General features: G+C 66.8%; 2 protein-coding genes across 2 annotated transcripts; both read right to left on the bottom strand.

Moving 5' to 3' along the window:
* Positions 1–2,090: 2,090 nt before the first annotated feature.
* DNLZ (DNL-type zinc finger) lies at positions 2,091–4,038 on the bottom strand. The gene is made up of 3 exons (XM_027051742.2): positions 3,670–4,038; positions 3,151–3,290; positions 2,091–2,345 (listed from the first exon to the last, which is right to left on the bottom strand). The coding sequence occupies exons 1-3, from the start codon at positions 3,949–3,951 to the stop codon at positions 2,177–2,179; spliced, it is 591 nt and encodes a 196-aa protein (XP_026907543.2). The 5' UTR covers positions 3,952–4,038; the 3' UTR covers positions 2,091–2,176.
* Positions 4,039–4,086: 48 nt separating this feature from the next.
* CARD9 (caspase recruitment domain family member 9) lies at positions 4,087–9,992 on the bottom strand. The gene is made up of 9 exons (XM_053204367.1): positions 9,823–9,992; positions 9,091–9,256; positions 8,745–8,870; positions 6,980–7,171; positions 6,454–6,513; positions 6,211–6,256; positions 4,893–4,969; positions 4,434–4,510; positions 4,087–4,336 (listed from the first exon to the last, which is right to left on the bottom strand). Exons 1-9 carry the CDS (start codon positions 9,855–9,857, stop codon positions 4,237–4,239), a joined length of 879 nt encoding a protein of 292 aa, XP_053060342.1. The 5' UTR covers positions 9,858–9,992; the 3' UTR covers positions 4,087–4,236.
* Positions 9,993–14,169: the final 4,177 nt, after the last annotated feature.

Below are 14,169 nucleotides of genomic sequence, written 5' to 3'. Positions count from 1 at the left end.
GCAAGCCCACGGCGGGGTGACCAGCCAGTGGCGGCCAGCCACTTGGCGACAGGTTGACCCCGCCGTCCTCTGCTCTGGGAGGGGCCGTCTCGGTCCTAAGTGGACCACGTCACACGAAACACAAGCACCTTTCCAGTCCTGAGTCCCCACCGATGCAGGGCTGCGGCTCACCCGCCCAGGACCTGCTGGGGCCACGGAGCAAGGGAGGTGTGGGGTGCCCGGGACCCCAGGCACCACCGGCGGATGCGTGCCAGGCCGCGGTCTGTGGGGGTGCAACCGAGGAGCTGGCTTGGGGGTGACACCCCCACCCAACGGCTGTCATAAGGCGCTGTGTCCCCAGGCGGAGAGGTGCTGGGTTCGGGAGACGCCTCGCTCACCAAACTCCCAGTGACCCGCTCGGCATGGGGCCCCCCCCCGTGACCGACCACAGGAGGCCTGACAGCGGGGGCAGGAGTGGAGGGGCAGGAGACCCTTGAGGGCGAGGGGGCACCGGGAGGGCAAAAGCTGGTCGGAGCTGCAGGATGCCATCAGGATCTGCACCTGCAGGGGCCCCGGGGAGCTGTCATTAGAGCCCCCTGAACCAGTAGTTCTGGTGCTCCGGTGCCCTGACCAGGCTCTGCGGTCCAATAGCATGGGGTGCCATGCTGTCTCTCAGTGGCTCACATGCTAAAGGCTCCAAGGGCTGTGGTTTCCACAGGAAGCGACAGCGCAGGAAGCTTGAGTGGCTCTGGGAGTGGGGGCCACCCCTGGTTGGCTGGTACCTGGCCATGGGGTGCACTCAGGGGCGAGTCTTTTCCCATCTCCAGGCACTAACCCTGGGAGGGGCAGTGCCCCCAGGGTCGGCAGGGCCCAGCCATCAAGCATTAGAATACAGGAGGTGGAACGTATGGTCTATACCTATCTCCAGACCACAGGTCTCAGTTTCCTCATCTGTGAAGGGAGGGACTGGCCTGGGCCGCCCTCCTGTGCCCGGCTCTGCACTGTCAGTCCAGCAGGCTCCCTGCCTGCCACCCCCCCTCCCGCCGCTGAACTTTGGTCTCAACCCTCTGGGGACAGTGAGCGGCTAGGCCCAGGCCCAGCCCTGCCTCCTGTGCCCACGTCGGGGAGCAGCCCCCCTCCCCTGCCCGGGGGGCTGGCTGAGCACCCAGGCCGGCAGTCTCCACAAATGGCACAGGAGGCACTGAGGGGGAATAATAGACGGTTGTCTGCCAAGGGAAAGACAGGGGGTAATCGAGTCAAAGCACAAACTGTCAACGCCCCGCAGAACAATGACAAAGCTCCGGGCGCTGGTGGGGGCGCAGAGTCAGGAGCCCAGATCCTGCCAGGATCTGCGAGACTGCAGCTGGTGATAGTGGTGAAGGTCACGCTTCTGGAAATAAACACGCTTCGATCCCGAACGTGGGGCACACGGCCCCCCCGCCCATCAGCAGCCGACACTCCCACCCCCTCGCCCCCACGGCCACCCGGCTCAGCTGTGGCCACAGCGGGCGGCCTGATTTGCTGACTTCGTTTGGCCGGCAGCCAAGGGTCAGGGCTGAGGTCGGCGCTGGCTCCTGAGCGCTGTCCAGGTGTCGGGGGATGGCAGGTAGCACGGGAGGAAGGAAGGTCTAGAGAGCCGCCCTGTGTCTGGCCAGAGGGACAGGACCCATGGGGGGTGGGGGGGGGTGCTGATCCTCCCCAGGAAGACCAGTGGCTGATCAGCCATCCCTTCTAGGCCTCCCCCAGACCCAGCAAGGCTGGAGCCACGAGTCTGAGCCACCCCACGCCTGTCCCAAATCTTGTCTTCCTGTCCTTTCACCTGACGGCATCACCGTTAGCGTCTTCATCTTCTGCTGGGAAGGCAGAGGTTCGGAGGGGCAAAGGGACCTGCCCAGGGCCACCCGGCCACGGCCTGGAGGGGCTCAGGCTCCCCATCCAGCCGCTTCCCACACGGACGCAGCTGGAAGCCGAGTCCTCTGTGCAGGGGGACAGGGGAGGGCCAGGGTCTTGCTGCTGCAGAAGGCCCTGGCCAGCAGCACCTGGCGGGGCTCCTGGGAGTCGTTTTGGACTCTGGAACCAGGGACAACAAGAAGGCCCCAGGGCCCATCGTGTCTGAGTGATGTTTGTTTATTGACAGAAAACAGGCAAGTCCGGAAGGGCCCAGGGCTGAAGCATCTTCTTGAAGGCAGAGGCAGGGTCAGCTAGGCTCCGTCTTGCCAGGGTGAGTGGGATCCTGGTCCTCACTCGCTTCTGAAGCAGAGGTGGATTTGGGGTTCCCTGCAGCCTCTAAAACCAGCTCTAGGGCCCCATCGCCAGCCACTCGGCACACCTTCTCCCCTTTGGCCGCCAGGATTTCTTCGATATTCCTGAGAGACGAGGAGGCACCGTGACACTCCAGGCCCAGAGCCCATCCCGTACCTTGGTCCTTCAGGGGAACCCCAAGGCCGGGCTCGAGCCAGGAATGTGGGTCCCCACACTGGTGTGCCATCAAGGGCCCTGCATGCTGACCTGAGGGACCTCCAGAGCCCCCAGAGGAAGGTGCTGTTACCATCCCGTTCACAAGTAGGACGGACACTCGCTCAGAAGCCAAACTGAAGTGCCCGGGGCCACCGGCCAGGAGGATCCTGACCACTGCCCCCCCACTGCTCTCCACAGGAGGGGTCCACACCGCCTCACACACGCCCCAGGTCTGGTGTGACCGACCAGCCAGCACCGGCAGAAGAGGAGCTAGGACCCTGCTCGGGAGCGGGCACTGCACAAAACTTTGCAGGGGAAGGAAGGAGCCACAGAATGAAAGGGAGTCACGGCTGCAAGAGTCGCCTAGTCTGACCCCTCACTTTAGCGGGGGCCCAGAGCCCTGACACGTAACTGGGTCTTGCAGACCCCAAAGGCCACACCGGTGAGGGCAGAGGTCAGGCAGTGAAGCAGGACCAAAGTAGGCTGGTCTAGGGTGGAAAAGTTTAGCAAAGAAAAACAAGTCTCTCCTGGGGACTTATACCGAAGTTCCTTGTTCACCTGAAACTTAAACTTAACGGCTCCTCCTGCATTGACAAGGCTGGGGAAGTGGACTGGAAGGGCGCCCCAGGGAAAGGTGGGGCGGGGCTCCTGACCCACCAGGCCAGCCCTGGCACACAGGCCTCTGTCCCCCCACCCCTGTCCAGGCAGCCTCACCTCTTCCCATCCAGGTCTGAGAACCAGCCCAGGTTGTCGGCGATGATGTGGTGATTCTGGCAGCCGGGACAGGTCACGATGACCACGCCCTGGTGATAGGCCAGCTTGGAGATGCGCTTGGACGACCGAGTCCCACAGACCTGGGGGAGAGCCGCAGCCCCGGTGAGTCCAAGTACTTGGCCCCGCCCCTCAAGGAAGCCCCCGCCCCCTCTGAGGATGAACTCCATCCCTGGGCAGGGCCTGCCCTCTCCGGAAGGGCCGGCCCTTTCTGAGACAGCCCACCCCGATCCCGGAAAGGCCCCGCCCCTGGGAAACAACTCCACCCCTCCGCGCAGGCCCACCCCTCTCCTGGAAAGGCCCGCCCCCGAATGTAGCCTCACCTCTCTCCAGGAAAGAACCCGCCCCCCCCGGATAGCCCTGCCCCTTCATGCTGTCCTGCCGCGGGCACAGGGCACCTCTATCCCGCCGCGCCAGGCAGCACCAGATGCAGACCCAGCCTTGCACCCGTTGCGCGCTCACCTTGCAAGTGTAGACAAGCTGGTAGTGCGCGGACCCGGGCCGCGGAGCCGAGCTCAAACGCCGCCAGCCCCAGACCCCGGCCCGCCTTCTCCCCGCGGCCCCTGGGCCTGCCCCGCGGCCCCACAGCCACCTCAGGCCGGGCCCCCGGGGCCGCGTGCGGCTTAACAGCGGCCCAACGCGCCCCAGCGCGGCCCGCAGCATCCCGCCCTCCGACCTCGGTCTCCCGCCTTGCCCCGCCTCGCTCCACCTCGCCCCGCCTCGCTGAGGCCGCGCAGCCGCCATCTTGGAAGCGGGCACGCGACGGAAGCGGCCCTTTCCGGCTTCCGTCCGCCGACGGGCAGGCTGTGCTCTACTGCCCCCTGGAGGCGGGAGGTGCACGCGCGGCTGGGAGGTACACGCGGGAGCGAAGCCACGGCAGTCCTTTATTTATGAAACTGCATTTCTGACACTGCTGCACGCATCTGCGTCGCACAGACAGAGCACGCCTGTGCAAATCACGGTGCGTGGGCTCCGGCGTGCCTGCGCCCCTGGGGCTCGGCGCCCCGTCCTCCTCGCATGCCGGGCTGGCTAGGAGCCCTCCGTGTCGGTGTTGTCGCTGCCCGTGGTGTTCTCCCAGTCCGCCTCCCCCTGCCTCGAGCCGTGCTGCAGCTTTCTGAGGGCGCGCTTCCTGCAGGGGCGAGCGGGTGTTAGCAAGGCCGCAGCGCCCCTCCTCGGCCGGCTCTCCCGACGCCCGCCTGGGGCCGCCAACCGCCCGCGCGGCGCACCTGCGGTAGTTCTCGAAGCTCTCCTTGAGGCGCCGCCGCTCCTTCTCCGGGGGCTCGCCGCCGCTCAGGCCGGCGTTCTGGGGGAGGAGAGCGGCTCAGGCTCCCAGGGGAACCCCCCCCCCCCGCCCCTGGGACACAGAGCCAGCTTGGCGCGGGCTCCAAGCCGGCGTCCCTTCTACGACAGCGCGCGGGGCCGCCTGCTCCCACCCAGAGCCGCACAGGAGACTGGCTTTCCGCGGCTGCCACGCCCTGGCCCGACCAGGCTGCTTCGTCCGGGAAGGGAGGACTAGGCTTCCTGTTTCCAACAGCGCACCCCAAGACCGCACTGGGCAGAGTCCCTTGCAACCACCCCCAGGCATCTAGGTTGAACAGTCACCCTCCCTGGGCTCCATCACACGGAAGCCCGTGTCGGGGGCATCCTAGGGCTGCAGGGACCCCTGCCCCCCCAGGAAGCCTTACCTTGGGGATCAGTGGAAGCGGTTCCTCCTGCAGAGCCTCAGGGGGCTTCTGTGGGCTGTCCCTGTTGGCAGGGCCACCTGGAATGGAGAGTCAGGCCTGTGGATCCTACCCAGCAGCTGGGACCACGCTTAGCATAGTCAACACCCGGCCACCTGCCCACCCCCGCTGCTTCTGGGTCAGTCCTGCATCATCTCCTGGGTCCTCACTCGGGACCCCTAGAGGTCTCCCATTGTGTAGATGAGGGGACTGGGGCTCAGAGATGTCACTCCCCACTCCTGACTCCCTCTAGGCAGGCAGGCAGAGGCTGCTGGAAGCCCACCAAGCAGTGCCCCAGCATCCAACCCTGCTCCTCCGGGTTGGGGCCGGGGCACTGCACCAGTTGGGAACAGAACGTTCCAGGCTGCCAGGTCCCCTCAGAATTTGTCAGGGCCTGCACGGGCCCAGGGCTCAGGACCCTCGAACAGAAGGTGCTCTGATGGGCTGGCTCCCCTAACTGGCCGTGATGGGAGACTGGACATCCAGTCTCAGCAACATCACAGGGGAAGAGGCCAGACCCTGTGAAGGCCAGGCCTCTGACCCTGAAGCCCATCCTGACTCTTTCGAGGGGCCATTGCCACCCCTGGGTTGGGGCTCGCAGACCTCCCCCTAACACTGTCTGCTGGGTCCTGACCGCCTGCCCCCATGTTGGGACTGGCTCCAAGGCCTGTAGCTCAGGTCTCCGGGCAGCAGCAGGCTTCCCAGCTCCCTCACTTCTGCACTGGCTGCTCCTCCTTTTGCCTTCTTTGGAGGCCGGTGGCGAGGCCTGATGCTGAGGACGTCCGTCTGGCCTCCCGCACCACCCCTGAGGCGGCCCCTCCCCACCTCCCCTCTGACAGCCACGTTCAGAGAGAACCCCTTGAGCCCTCCTCACTCCTCCAGGCCGTCTCCCTGCTGCCCCTGTGCCTGGCCCTGAGATGGCCCACCTTCCCCGCTGTTTGCATCTCCTACACTGGACTTGCCCTGCCCCGTACCCAGGAAGATGCCGGGGGAGAGCAGAAGGCCACGCTCTGCTTTCCGGACCCAGAGTGGGCTCTGATGGAGGGACGCGCTCTCAACATTGGAGATGGGGCATGGGCCCTGCACACGGGCTCTTGTCTGCTCGCTGGGGAGCCTGGAGGATTTCTCGTGCCTCTGAGCCTCAATGTCCCCAACCGTAAGGTCAGGTTGTGAAGGATCAGTGGATGGGGCCGTGCGCGCCCAGGGTCAGGGCTGGTGCCAAGTCAGGGCGACGAGTAGGCCTTGGCCAGACTCGTCCGTGAGAGGCCGCTCCCCTCCTCACCTTTGTCTGACAGCCGGGTGGCCTCCAGGTCCGGGGGTAGCGAGAGCTTCCAGGGAGAGACAGGCATCCAGTTAGGTGGCCACCCTCCCGAGACCCACCTCCCCTGCCCACCTCCCCTGCCGTGCTGCTCTTTGGCAACCGGGCAGGAAGGCCTCTCTGCCCTCCTAACGCCTGGGAGAAGAGCGCCTGGCCCAGCTCCCACAGGGGACTGTGGTCTGGCAGAGGCTGTGGCCCAGAGCCTACCCTGAGGTTCACACTCACGTCCTGGGAGTTCCTGGGTGAGCTGTCCTCCAGGTCAGAGCTCTGTGGTCACAGAGGAGGAGGCCATCAGCAGGACGTGGGGAAACGCAGTCACCCCAGGCATGGGGTAGTGTGGGGCGTGGTGAGGGGCCCCAGGCCAGCCGCTGTGCTCCAGGGAGGTTCTCCTCTCCAGGCCACGACTGGCTCGGGCCCCTGCCCAGAACATCTCTCCCTCCCTCTCGTGCCACCCAGAATGGCCTGCCAGAACCTGAGCTGTGCCACACCCTGTACCCCACCAGGAGGAGGGCCCTTTGCAGAGGACGGAGGGGGCTCGGGAAGGCCAGGGATGCGCCCCGATCACCGGCAGAGCAGTATCCGGGCCAGGGCCAGGGCTGTCCGGCGGCCCTTCCTGTGGGCCTGGGGTCTCTGGAGACACACGTGCCCCTGAGGGCCACTGCCCGCTGTCCTACGGTGGCTGCAGCTCTGCCCAGCAGGCGCTACGCAGGTCCCCAGCCCCCAGGAGACCCACCAGGACGAGCGTCTCCAGCTGCTGCCGCTTGAGCCTGCCCTCCAGGGCCAGCCGCTGGCCCTCGCACTGGAACAGCTGTAGCTGCAACTCGTCGGCCTTCTCGGCCAGCTCGCGGACCTGCTTTCGCAGCGCGTCCTTCTCCTGCAGGCTCCGAGAGTGCTGTGTGTGCAGCTCCTCCCGCGTGGCGATGGCCTGCGGGGATGGCAGGGGGCAGGCGCGGGGATGGCGAGGCCGGGTGCCTGGAGGCCCCAGTCCCGCCTCTTTGCCGGCCTAGGGTGGTGCTTGAGGGCTGGCGCAGGTAATAGGGGCTCATGATGGGAAGCGGAGGGCTCAGAAAAGGTGAAGCTGAAACCTGCAGCCTCCGTCTCAGAGCAGTCCCTGCCGACCCCCGTGCCCTGGACTCCTCCCCATGCGCGCATCCAGCACACACTTCCGCCCCTTGCACGGCTTTCACTGGGTTGGCGTGGCTTGATGTCCGGAACGTGGTTGTTAGCGGCTGTGTTAACGTGCTGTATCGTGCCCGTCCCTCCGGGGGGACGTGCCGCACGTACAAACGCGGGACAGCCGGACCGCACCTGAGGACACAGCTCTGACCCACCCGCAGCAGCAGCCAGCAGCCTGCCCGACGCCCACGGTGACCAGCCCGGCGCGGGGGCGGGCCCTACCGGAGTCACAACCGGTCTTCTGTCCGTACCAACAATCCAGGAAGCTAAACCACGTCCCCTGGAACGGTTGGCCCCCAACAGCCAGGACTCGATGGGTCACCGAGAACTGCCATTTCTGTGCCTGCTTCCCACTTAGGACCAACCTGAGACAACCCTACCCACTCCCCTCGGCTGCCTGGCCCTAGTGTCCCTGGCTGACGGCCTGCCTCTGGTGGCTACGAGCTGTCCCCTCCTGAGCCCTGCTCCAGCAGCCCCGCTGTGAGCTGGGCTGCCCCACTTCCCACTGTGTCCAGCACCGGGGCACCGAGCTTTCTCCGTGTTACCGTCCTCCCTGTGGGAAACGTCTTCAGACGTGTAACTGCAGTTAGGGGCTCCCAATAGAGGTGGCCGGTTACCCTCCAGAATGTCACCGGGGCACTGAGTGTAGCTGATTAGAAAAGACCCAGGTGACGTGATGGGAAGGTGGTGGGAAGCAGTGAGTGGACGCAGCCCCAGACGGACTTGCGCAGCTCCTGTTCCCAGGAGCGTGGCCAGCCAAGGTGTCCACGGTTTTTTAATTTAAAAAACTAGTTGCCAATTACAATAGTTTGCGTTTTTGTTAACACAAAAACGAAACTATATGCACACCAAACAAAATCTGAAAGTACAACCCGCTGTGGGGTATGGGGTTCGCTGCAACAGGCGGGGGTGGCGGTGGGGGAAGGGGGTCACCTCGCTATCACTCACGTCTCTCAAAAGTACATATTGGTTTTGTTATTTAAAAGCACTCTGATATCGGGGCACCTGGGGGGCTCAGTCGGTTAAGCATCCAACTCTTGATTTTGGCTCAGGTCCTGATCTCACAGTTCGTGGGTTCAAGCCCCACATGGGGCTCTGTGCTGACAGCGTGGAGCCTGCTTGGGACTCTCTCTCCCCCTGTCTGTCCCTCCCCCACTCGTGCTCTCTCAAAATAAGTAACTAAACTTAATAAAAAGAAAGAAAAGGCACTCTGACAACTGCCCTCCCCTAAAACCTCCTTCCCTGGAGGCCACACGACCGGGGAGCGACCCCTGCCGCGACCTCGCCCGCAGGCGTCCTGGCAGGTGGGAGGCGGCACCTACCTGGTCCCTCTCGGAGGCGACCTCTTCCATCTGGTGCAGGACGGCCGCGATGCGGTCCTTGTACATCTCGCAGTCCTTCCGTAGGGCCAGACACTGCAGCTCGAACACCTCCTTCTCCTCCACGCACTACGGGAGCCAGCCGCTAGCCCCCACCGCCTGCACCCGCCCGCCGCCCCTGCCCGGCCCCTGGTCAGGCCCAGCTGGGTCCCTGCAGGCCCTCAGCTTCCAGACTGGCCTGGGGCAGTGTGGGGAGAGGAGGCCAGGCCCCCGTGCCTCCGCCCCAGGGAAGGAGTGAGGTAGGGGGGCTGTGCAGCTGAGTGCGCACGGGGCAGCCCCCCAAGCCCACCCAGCCGGCCCCAGCTGTGTACCCGGGCGCGCAGAGCCTCGCCCTGTCGCAGATCCTTGCGCAGGGACAGGATGGTGTTGGTTTTCTCCTGGTGCTCCCGCAGCGCCTGCCTCCAGTCCGCCTCCAGCACCTGGATGTATGGGCTGCTCTTGTCCGGCGTTCCTTCCTGCGGGCGGCGAACGGGAGAGAGAGCGGCAAGGAAGCGGCCGGGCTTCAGGGGGGCCCTACTCTCCGCACCGCACCGGCGTCCTGCCAGGCGCCCTCCACCCGGGGCCCCCAGCTCCTGCTGGCACCCCCCACCCGCAAGGGGCCCCCAGTCCCGCGCATGCCACCCCTACCCGGGGCCCCCTAGTCCCGCGTATGTCTCACCCACACCCGCAGGGGGGCCCCTAGTCCCGCGCCTGCCCCGTCCACACCCGCGCTTTGGCCTCCAGTCCCGCGCCTGCCCCGCCCACACCCGCGCGTGGGCCTCCAGTCCCGCGCCTGCCCGCCACCCCGCGCTGGGCTCCAGTCCCGCGCCTGCCCCGCCCACACCCGCGCGTGGGCCTCCAGTCCCGCGCCTGCCCCGCCCACACCCGCGCGTGGGCCTCCAGTCCCGCGCCTGCCCGCCCACACCGCGCGTGGGCCTCCAGCCCGCGCTGCCCGCCACACCCGCGCGTGGGCCTCCAGCCCCGCGCCTGCCCCGCCCACACCGCGCGTGGGCCTCCAGCCCCGCGCCTGCCCGGCCCACACCTGCGCGGCGGCCTCCAGCTCCTGCACGCGCGCATGCAGCAAGGCCTTCTCCTGCTGCAGCTCCCACAGCAGCTCCTGGCTGGGCCGCTGCTCCATGGCGTGGCGGAGCTTCAGCGTGTGTCTGCGCTCCACCCTGCAGTCGTCCTCCGCCTTCATGAGGCTGTGCTTGAGCCGCTCGATCTGCGGGAGACCCTGTCAGCCCTCCGGCCGCACCGTGCCCGGCACCCCCCCGCCCCCCAGCCCCGCAGCTCCGCAGCCGCGGGGAGCCCGGGCACCTCCAGCTGCAGGTCGCGGGTCCGCATGAGCGCGGCGCCCTTCTCCTCGCTCTGGCGGGCCAGGCGCATGGCCAGCTCGTAGTTCTCGTCCTTGCAGCGCTTGAGCTCGCGGCTGCCCGCCTCCAGCTCCTCCTTGAGCCGCTGCACGCGCTCCTGGTGCTTGCGCAGCAGGCTGTCCTTCACCCGCAGCTCCTTGATGAGGTCGTCCTTGGAGCTCAGCAGCTGCGTCAGGTCCTGAGCCTTCCTCTGCAGCTTCAGCACCTCGCTCATCAGCAGCTGCGTCAGGCCCGACTCCCCGGATGCGTCTGCGGACGGCCGCATCAGAGGGCCCGCCTGGTCCCCCGCCGCACCGCAACCTGGCCCCGGGGCTTGAGGACCAGCCCCCCACCCCCCCCCACCCCCGCCGCCCCCTCCGGGGACGCACACCACCCCAAGGCGCTGGTGTTCCCCGTCGAGGAAGCAGGCTGAGATCCTGACTGGCCCCCGGGCAGGCAGGCGCTGGGCTCGGGCAGGGTCAGCACGGGTCTGTCTTTCCTCCACCAGAGTGAGAAGCAGCGGCACAGAGCCCCGATGCCGGCAGTCCCGTGTGCCCCTCACGCTTCCTTTTGTCCCCAGTTCATCCCTCGGGAGACGAGCCATCGGGCCTGTCGGCGAGGGCCCCAGGCCTCACCGATAATCATGGAGAAGACGCGGGTGGGCTCCTTGCCGGTGACCTTCTTGTACAGCTGCGGGTAGTAGAGCTCCAGGCTCTCTAGGAAGGCCACGTAGCCCTTGTGGCCGGTCCGCTGCAGGATGTCCAGGAGCACGCCTGAAAGCACGTGCCCTGGGCGCTGAGCTGCCGTGGGCCGGGTCCCATCGGGCCCGCCTGCCGCCCACCCGGTCCGGCTCGCCCGCAAGTGCCACAGCCCCCGGCAGGCGGGCCGTGGGGCGGGGCGAGTGGGGGGTGCGGGGGAGGGGCGCGCTCCCGGCTGAGGCGGCACTGACCCACTTTCCGCTTGCGGATGACCAGGTTGGGGTCACTGAGCACCTGCTCCTCGTCATCGGGGTTCAGCACCTTGCACTGCCGCAGGTAGGGCGTGATGCGTGAGGGGTCGATGACGGAGATGAGCTTTACGCGGAAGCTCTCCAGGGCGCTCCAACACTCGTCCTCGTTCTCGTAGTCCGACATGGCAGTGGCTCGGCTGCGCTCTGGACGGCTGTCTGGAGGGCGTGTCCGGGATGCTAGCTCACCCAGGGCAGTGCTCTCAGCCTCCCCTGGGCCCGGCTGCCACCACCACCCCCCCGCCCCCCGCTCCTGGGCTTTCTGTCCACAGTGTGCTGACGATCATGGGGGGAGATGTGGAGGTGCTCTGGGGGCTGGTGGTGGCCCACAGCCCCCATGCCCTGCTCTGGCCTCTGTGACCCCCGCCCACGGGCAGGTGTGGGGAGGGAGGCGCCGGGGCCAGGCCGTGCTGTGCGGGACTTCCTCCTTCCCAGACGTGGCGCCCGCTCAGGCCTAGCCCCGCCGCCTCCTCTCCTTCCGGTGGCCGGCTGGTGATGCAACAGCGGGCACGGGAAGGGTGAGTGTGGACCGCCCACGGGAGAGGGGCCAGCCCCAAGGCCACTCTGGCACGCTCTGCAGGCTCCCAGGTCCCGGGCATCTGCCACCTGTGGGCTCCTCTCTCTGAGGCGGAGGCCCGCTCCTGGCCATGCCATCCACATTGGGACCGTCCACCGCTGCTCCCTTCCGTTGGCAGGCGGGAACCACTGCCTTCGGGCCTGGGCCACACCAGAGGCGGCCGTGTGGTCGTGCTCTCCTCTGGGTGGGTGGTGGGTTCAGAGAGGCCCTGACCTGCCGCCAGGCAGCCCTCAGCCAGTGTGGGAATCCCGCCCCCAGACGCAGGTGGCAACAGGCAGGGTCTTTGGAGGAGCTTCTCTGATTTCCCGCGGCCCTCAGTCACCCTATCCGGCCAGAAACAGACGGCGACTTGGGATGGCCCTCGTGACATTGAGCACTCCCTGCCTTTCCTGCCTAAAATCCACAGGTGCCACACCTGGCCCCCTGCTGCGAGCCCCCCTGTGATGAGCAAACAGGTTCCGGGCGGCTCTGAAGGGGGACAGGGCACTTGGTGCCCTTCTGGGGTCCTTGTCTGAGGACGCTGCTCCCTGCCCCAGGAACCCTGAGCAGAGCCGGGCATCTGCCCGGCCTCCTTCAGAAAGGGGGGCAGACCCACCTACCTCAGGGTCCTTGAGGGGCACCCGTGCAGTGGGACGCTGGCCAGCCCAGGCCACCCTGATCCGACGGACAGGAGGAGGTGCCGTCAGCAGCCCGGGAGGAAAGCCGTGCACTTCCTGCTGGTGCTGGTTAGCTCCACGGAGCCCGAGCAGGTCCTCCCCGGGGGAGCCGGTCTCTGGGGCTGCCTTCTGATTCGCCCGCCTGGCAGGGCCCGGGAGGCGGGGCGCGGGGAAGTGGAAGTCCCGCTGGGGCCTGAGGCCCAGCCCTGGCACCACTAAACCCAAGCGTGGGCAAGGGCCCTCTCGAGGCTGTAGGAGGCCGGTTCGCCAGCTGGGCTGATCTGGCCTGGATGCAAGCTTCCAGAGGCTTTTCCAGAAGGGGCCGGCTGGAAACCAGTGTGGGCGGCTGGCCAGGTGCAGGTGGAGACCCGAGGGTACTGGGCCCGACTCTTGGGATCTCAGCCGGGTGCTGGGCCAGCACGCGCCTCCGTCACCGGAGGGCCGAAGCATAGTGTCCAAAGAGGGGGCCTTGCCTGCCCCACACGGCCGCCAGCCCGTGCTATAGCTAGTCCCCCTCCTGGGTGTCCCCACTCCACAACTTCTGCCACGACACGTGGCACTGACGGCAGGCTTCCGGGACCCCGAGGCCACGCCCCACGACCCCACAAACCGGTGTCAGAAGGGGTGTTGACCAGCCAGCAGAGCCCGGGCCGGTGGCCAGGGCCACCGGCCCTCCGTGGCCTCCACCCCTCAGCTGTGACGGGAACCCCCAGGCCAACGCCTCACCGGTGCAGCCGTACTGGTTGAACCGAGATGCCGGCTGCCGGGTTGAGGCAACAGCTAAGGAGAGCTGGGACGGGCAAGGCAGGTCCTGACCAGTGCTCCCGCCCCACCTCCTCCAGGCAGCTGCCTCTCGCCCGACCGGCTCCCTGCCTGTCCTGTCTCGAGCCTCAGGGGTCCGGGCACAAGTCAACGCTGCTGAGCGGGGTGCGGGTGGGGCACCGAGGCAGCTGGCCTCTCCTTGCAGGTCTCTGGGAGGCCTCCAGGAGCAGCCAGCCCTGGGTCCCCGGGGGAATGGGTCCCGTTCCCCTACTTTGTAACACGAGGCTGAGGAAGGCGTTTCCTGTACGGCAGGGGTTTGTGAGAATTAAGTAATAAAAATGCCACGTTCTCCGTATCCGAGTTAGGTCAGACGTCAGTAACAAAAAGCTAACTGGAAAATCCCTAAGTGTGTGAAAATTGAATAAGAACCCTCTAGATAGTCCCCAGGTCAAAGAAGTCCCAAGGAGAAGTAGAAATCAGCTGAGACAGTACTGGGCACAAACCAAAAACTGAAAGCAGCCACACGGAGCCCCGCGGGGGGACAGCCGCCGGCAGGGCACCAGGGACGCCCCGGGGGGAGGTGTGCACGCGGACGACATGGGACACAACGTGTAAGGGGAACAGAGCCCCCGGAGAAGCTGAGTGTCCTTCAGAGATGGGGACGGTGCCGGGGCCTAGACTCCTGCCAGGAAGCGGCCACCTGGGAGGAAGGTGGCGCTGGGCCGGGGCGCTGCGTGACCTGCGGGCAGCCAGGCTGCCGCTGCTCCTGGGCACCCATCTGGCAGAGAAGCAGGTCCACATCAGGACCTGTGGCGGCACCAGGGCCAGCAGCCGCCTGGGAGCTCGTGGCAGGCCCCTTGCCCGATGGCCACAATCGCATCTCATGGAAATGGCAGTCCCCACCCCCCACCCCAGCACACACACTGAGGGCTCCTCAGACCCCAGGCCCAGCCGGCCGGCTCCCCACACGGCCAGGGGAGGCCCCATCCTTCCGCATAACGCCCAGTCTCGGGGCAAGACCACAAGAGCCCGGGGC

This window comes from Acinonyx jubatus, chromosome D4 (genome assembly GCF_027475565.1).
Source record: "Acinonyx jubatus isolate Ajub_Pintada_27869175 chromosome D4, VMU_Ajub_asm_v1.0, whole genome shotgun sequence".
NCBI lineage: Eukaryota > Metazoa > Chordata > Mammalia > Carnivora > Felidae > Acinonyx > Acinonyx jubatus.
Note: the sequence above shows the minus strand (reverse complement) of the source record. Positions and strands in the feature narration are given on the sequence as shown.

Bases quoted from the DNA above. Each gene is read 5' to 3' on its own strand.
- DNLZ (XM_027051742.2), bottom strand. From the start codon at position 3,951: ATGGCGGCTGCGCGGCCTCAGCGAGGCGGGGCGAGGTGGAGCGAGGCG. The intron at 3,291-3,669 runs GTGAGCGCGCAA...GCTCTCCCCCAG, and splicing joins AGCTTGTCTACACTTGCAAG to GTCTGTGGGACTCGGTCGTC. The intron at 2,346-3,150 runs GTGAGGCTGCCT...CTCGTCTCTCAG, and splicing joins TCAGACCTGGATGGGAAGAG to GAATATCGAAGAAATCCTGG.
- CARD9 (XM_053204367.1), bottom strand. From the start codon at position 9,857: ATGCGCGCGTGCAGGAGCTGGAGGCCGCCGCGCAG. The intron at 9,257-9,822 runs GTGTGGGCCGGG...CGCCGCCCGCAG, and splicing joins AGCTGGAGGCCGCCGCGCAG to GAAGGAACGCCGGACAAGAG. The intron at 4,511-4,892 runs GTAAGGCTTCCT...CTCCTCCCCCAG, and splicing joins CGCTTCCACTGATCCCCAAG to AACGCCGGCCTGAGCGGCGG.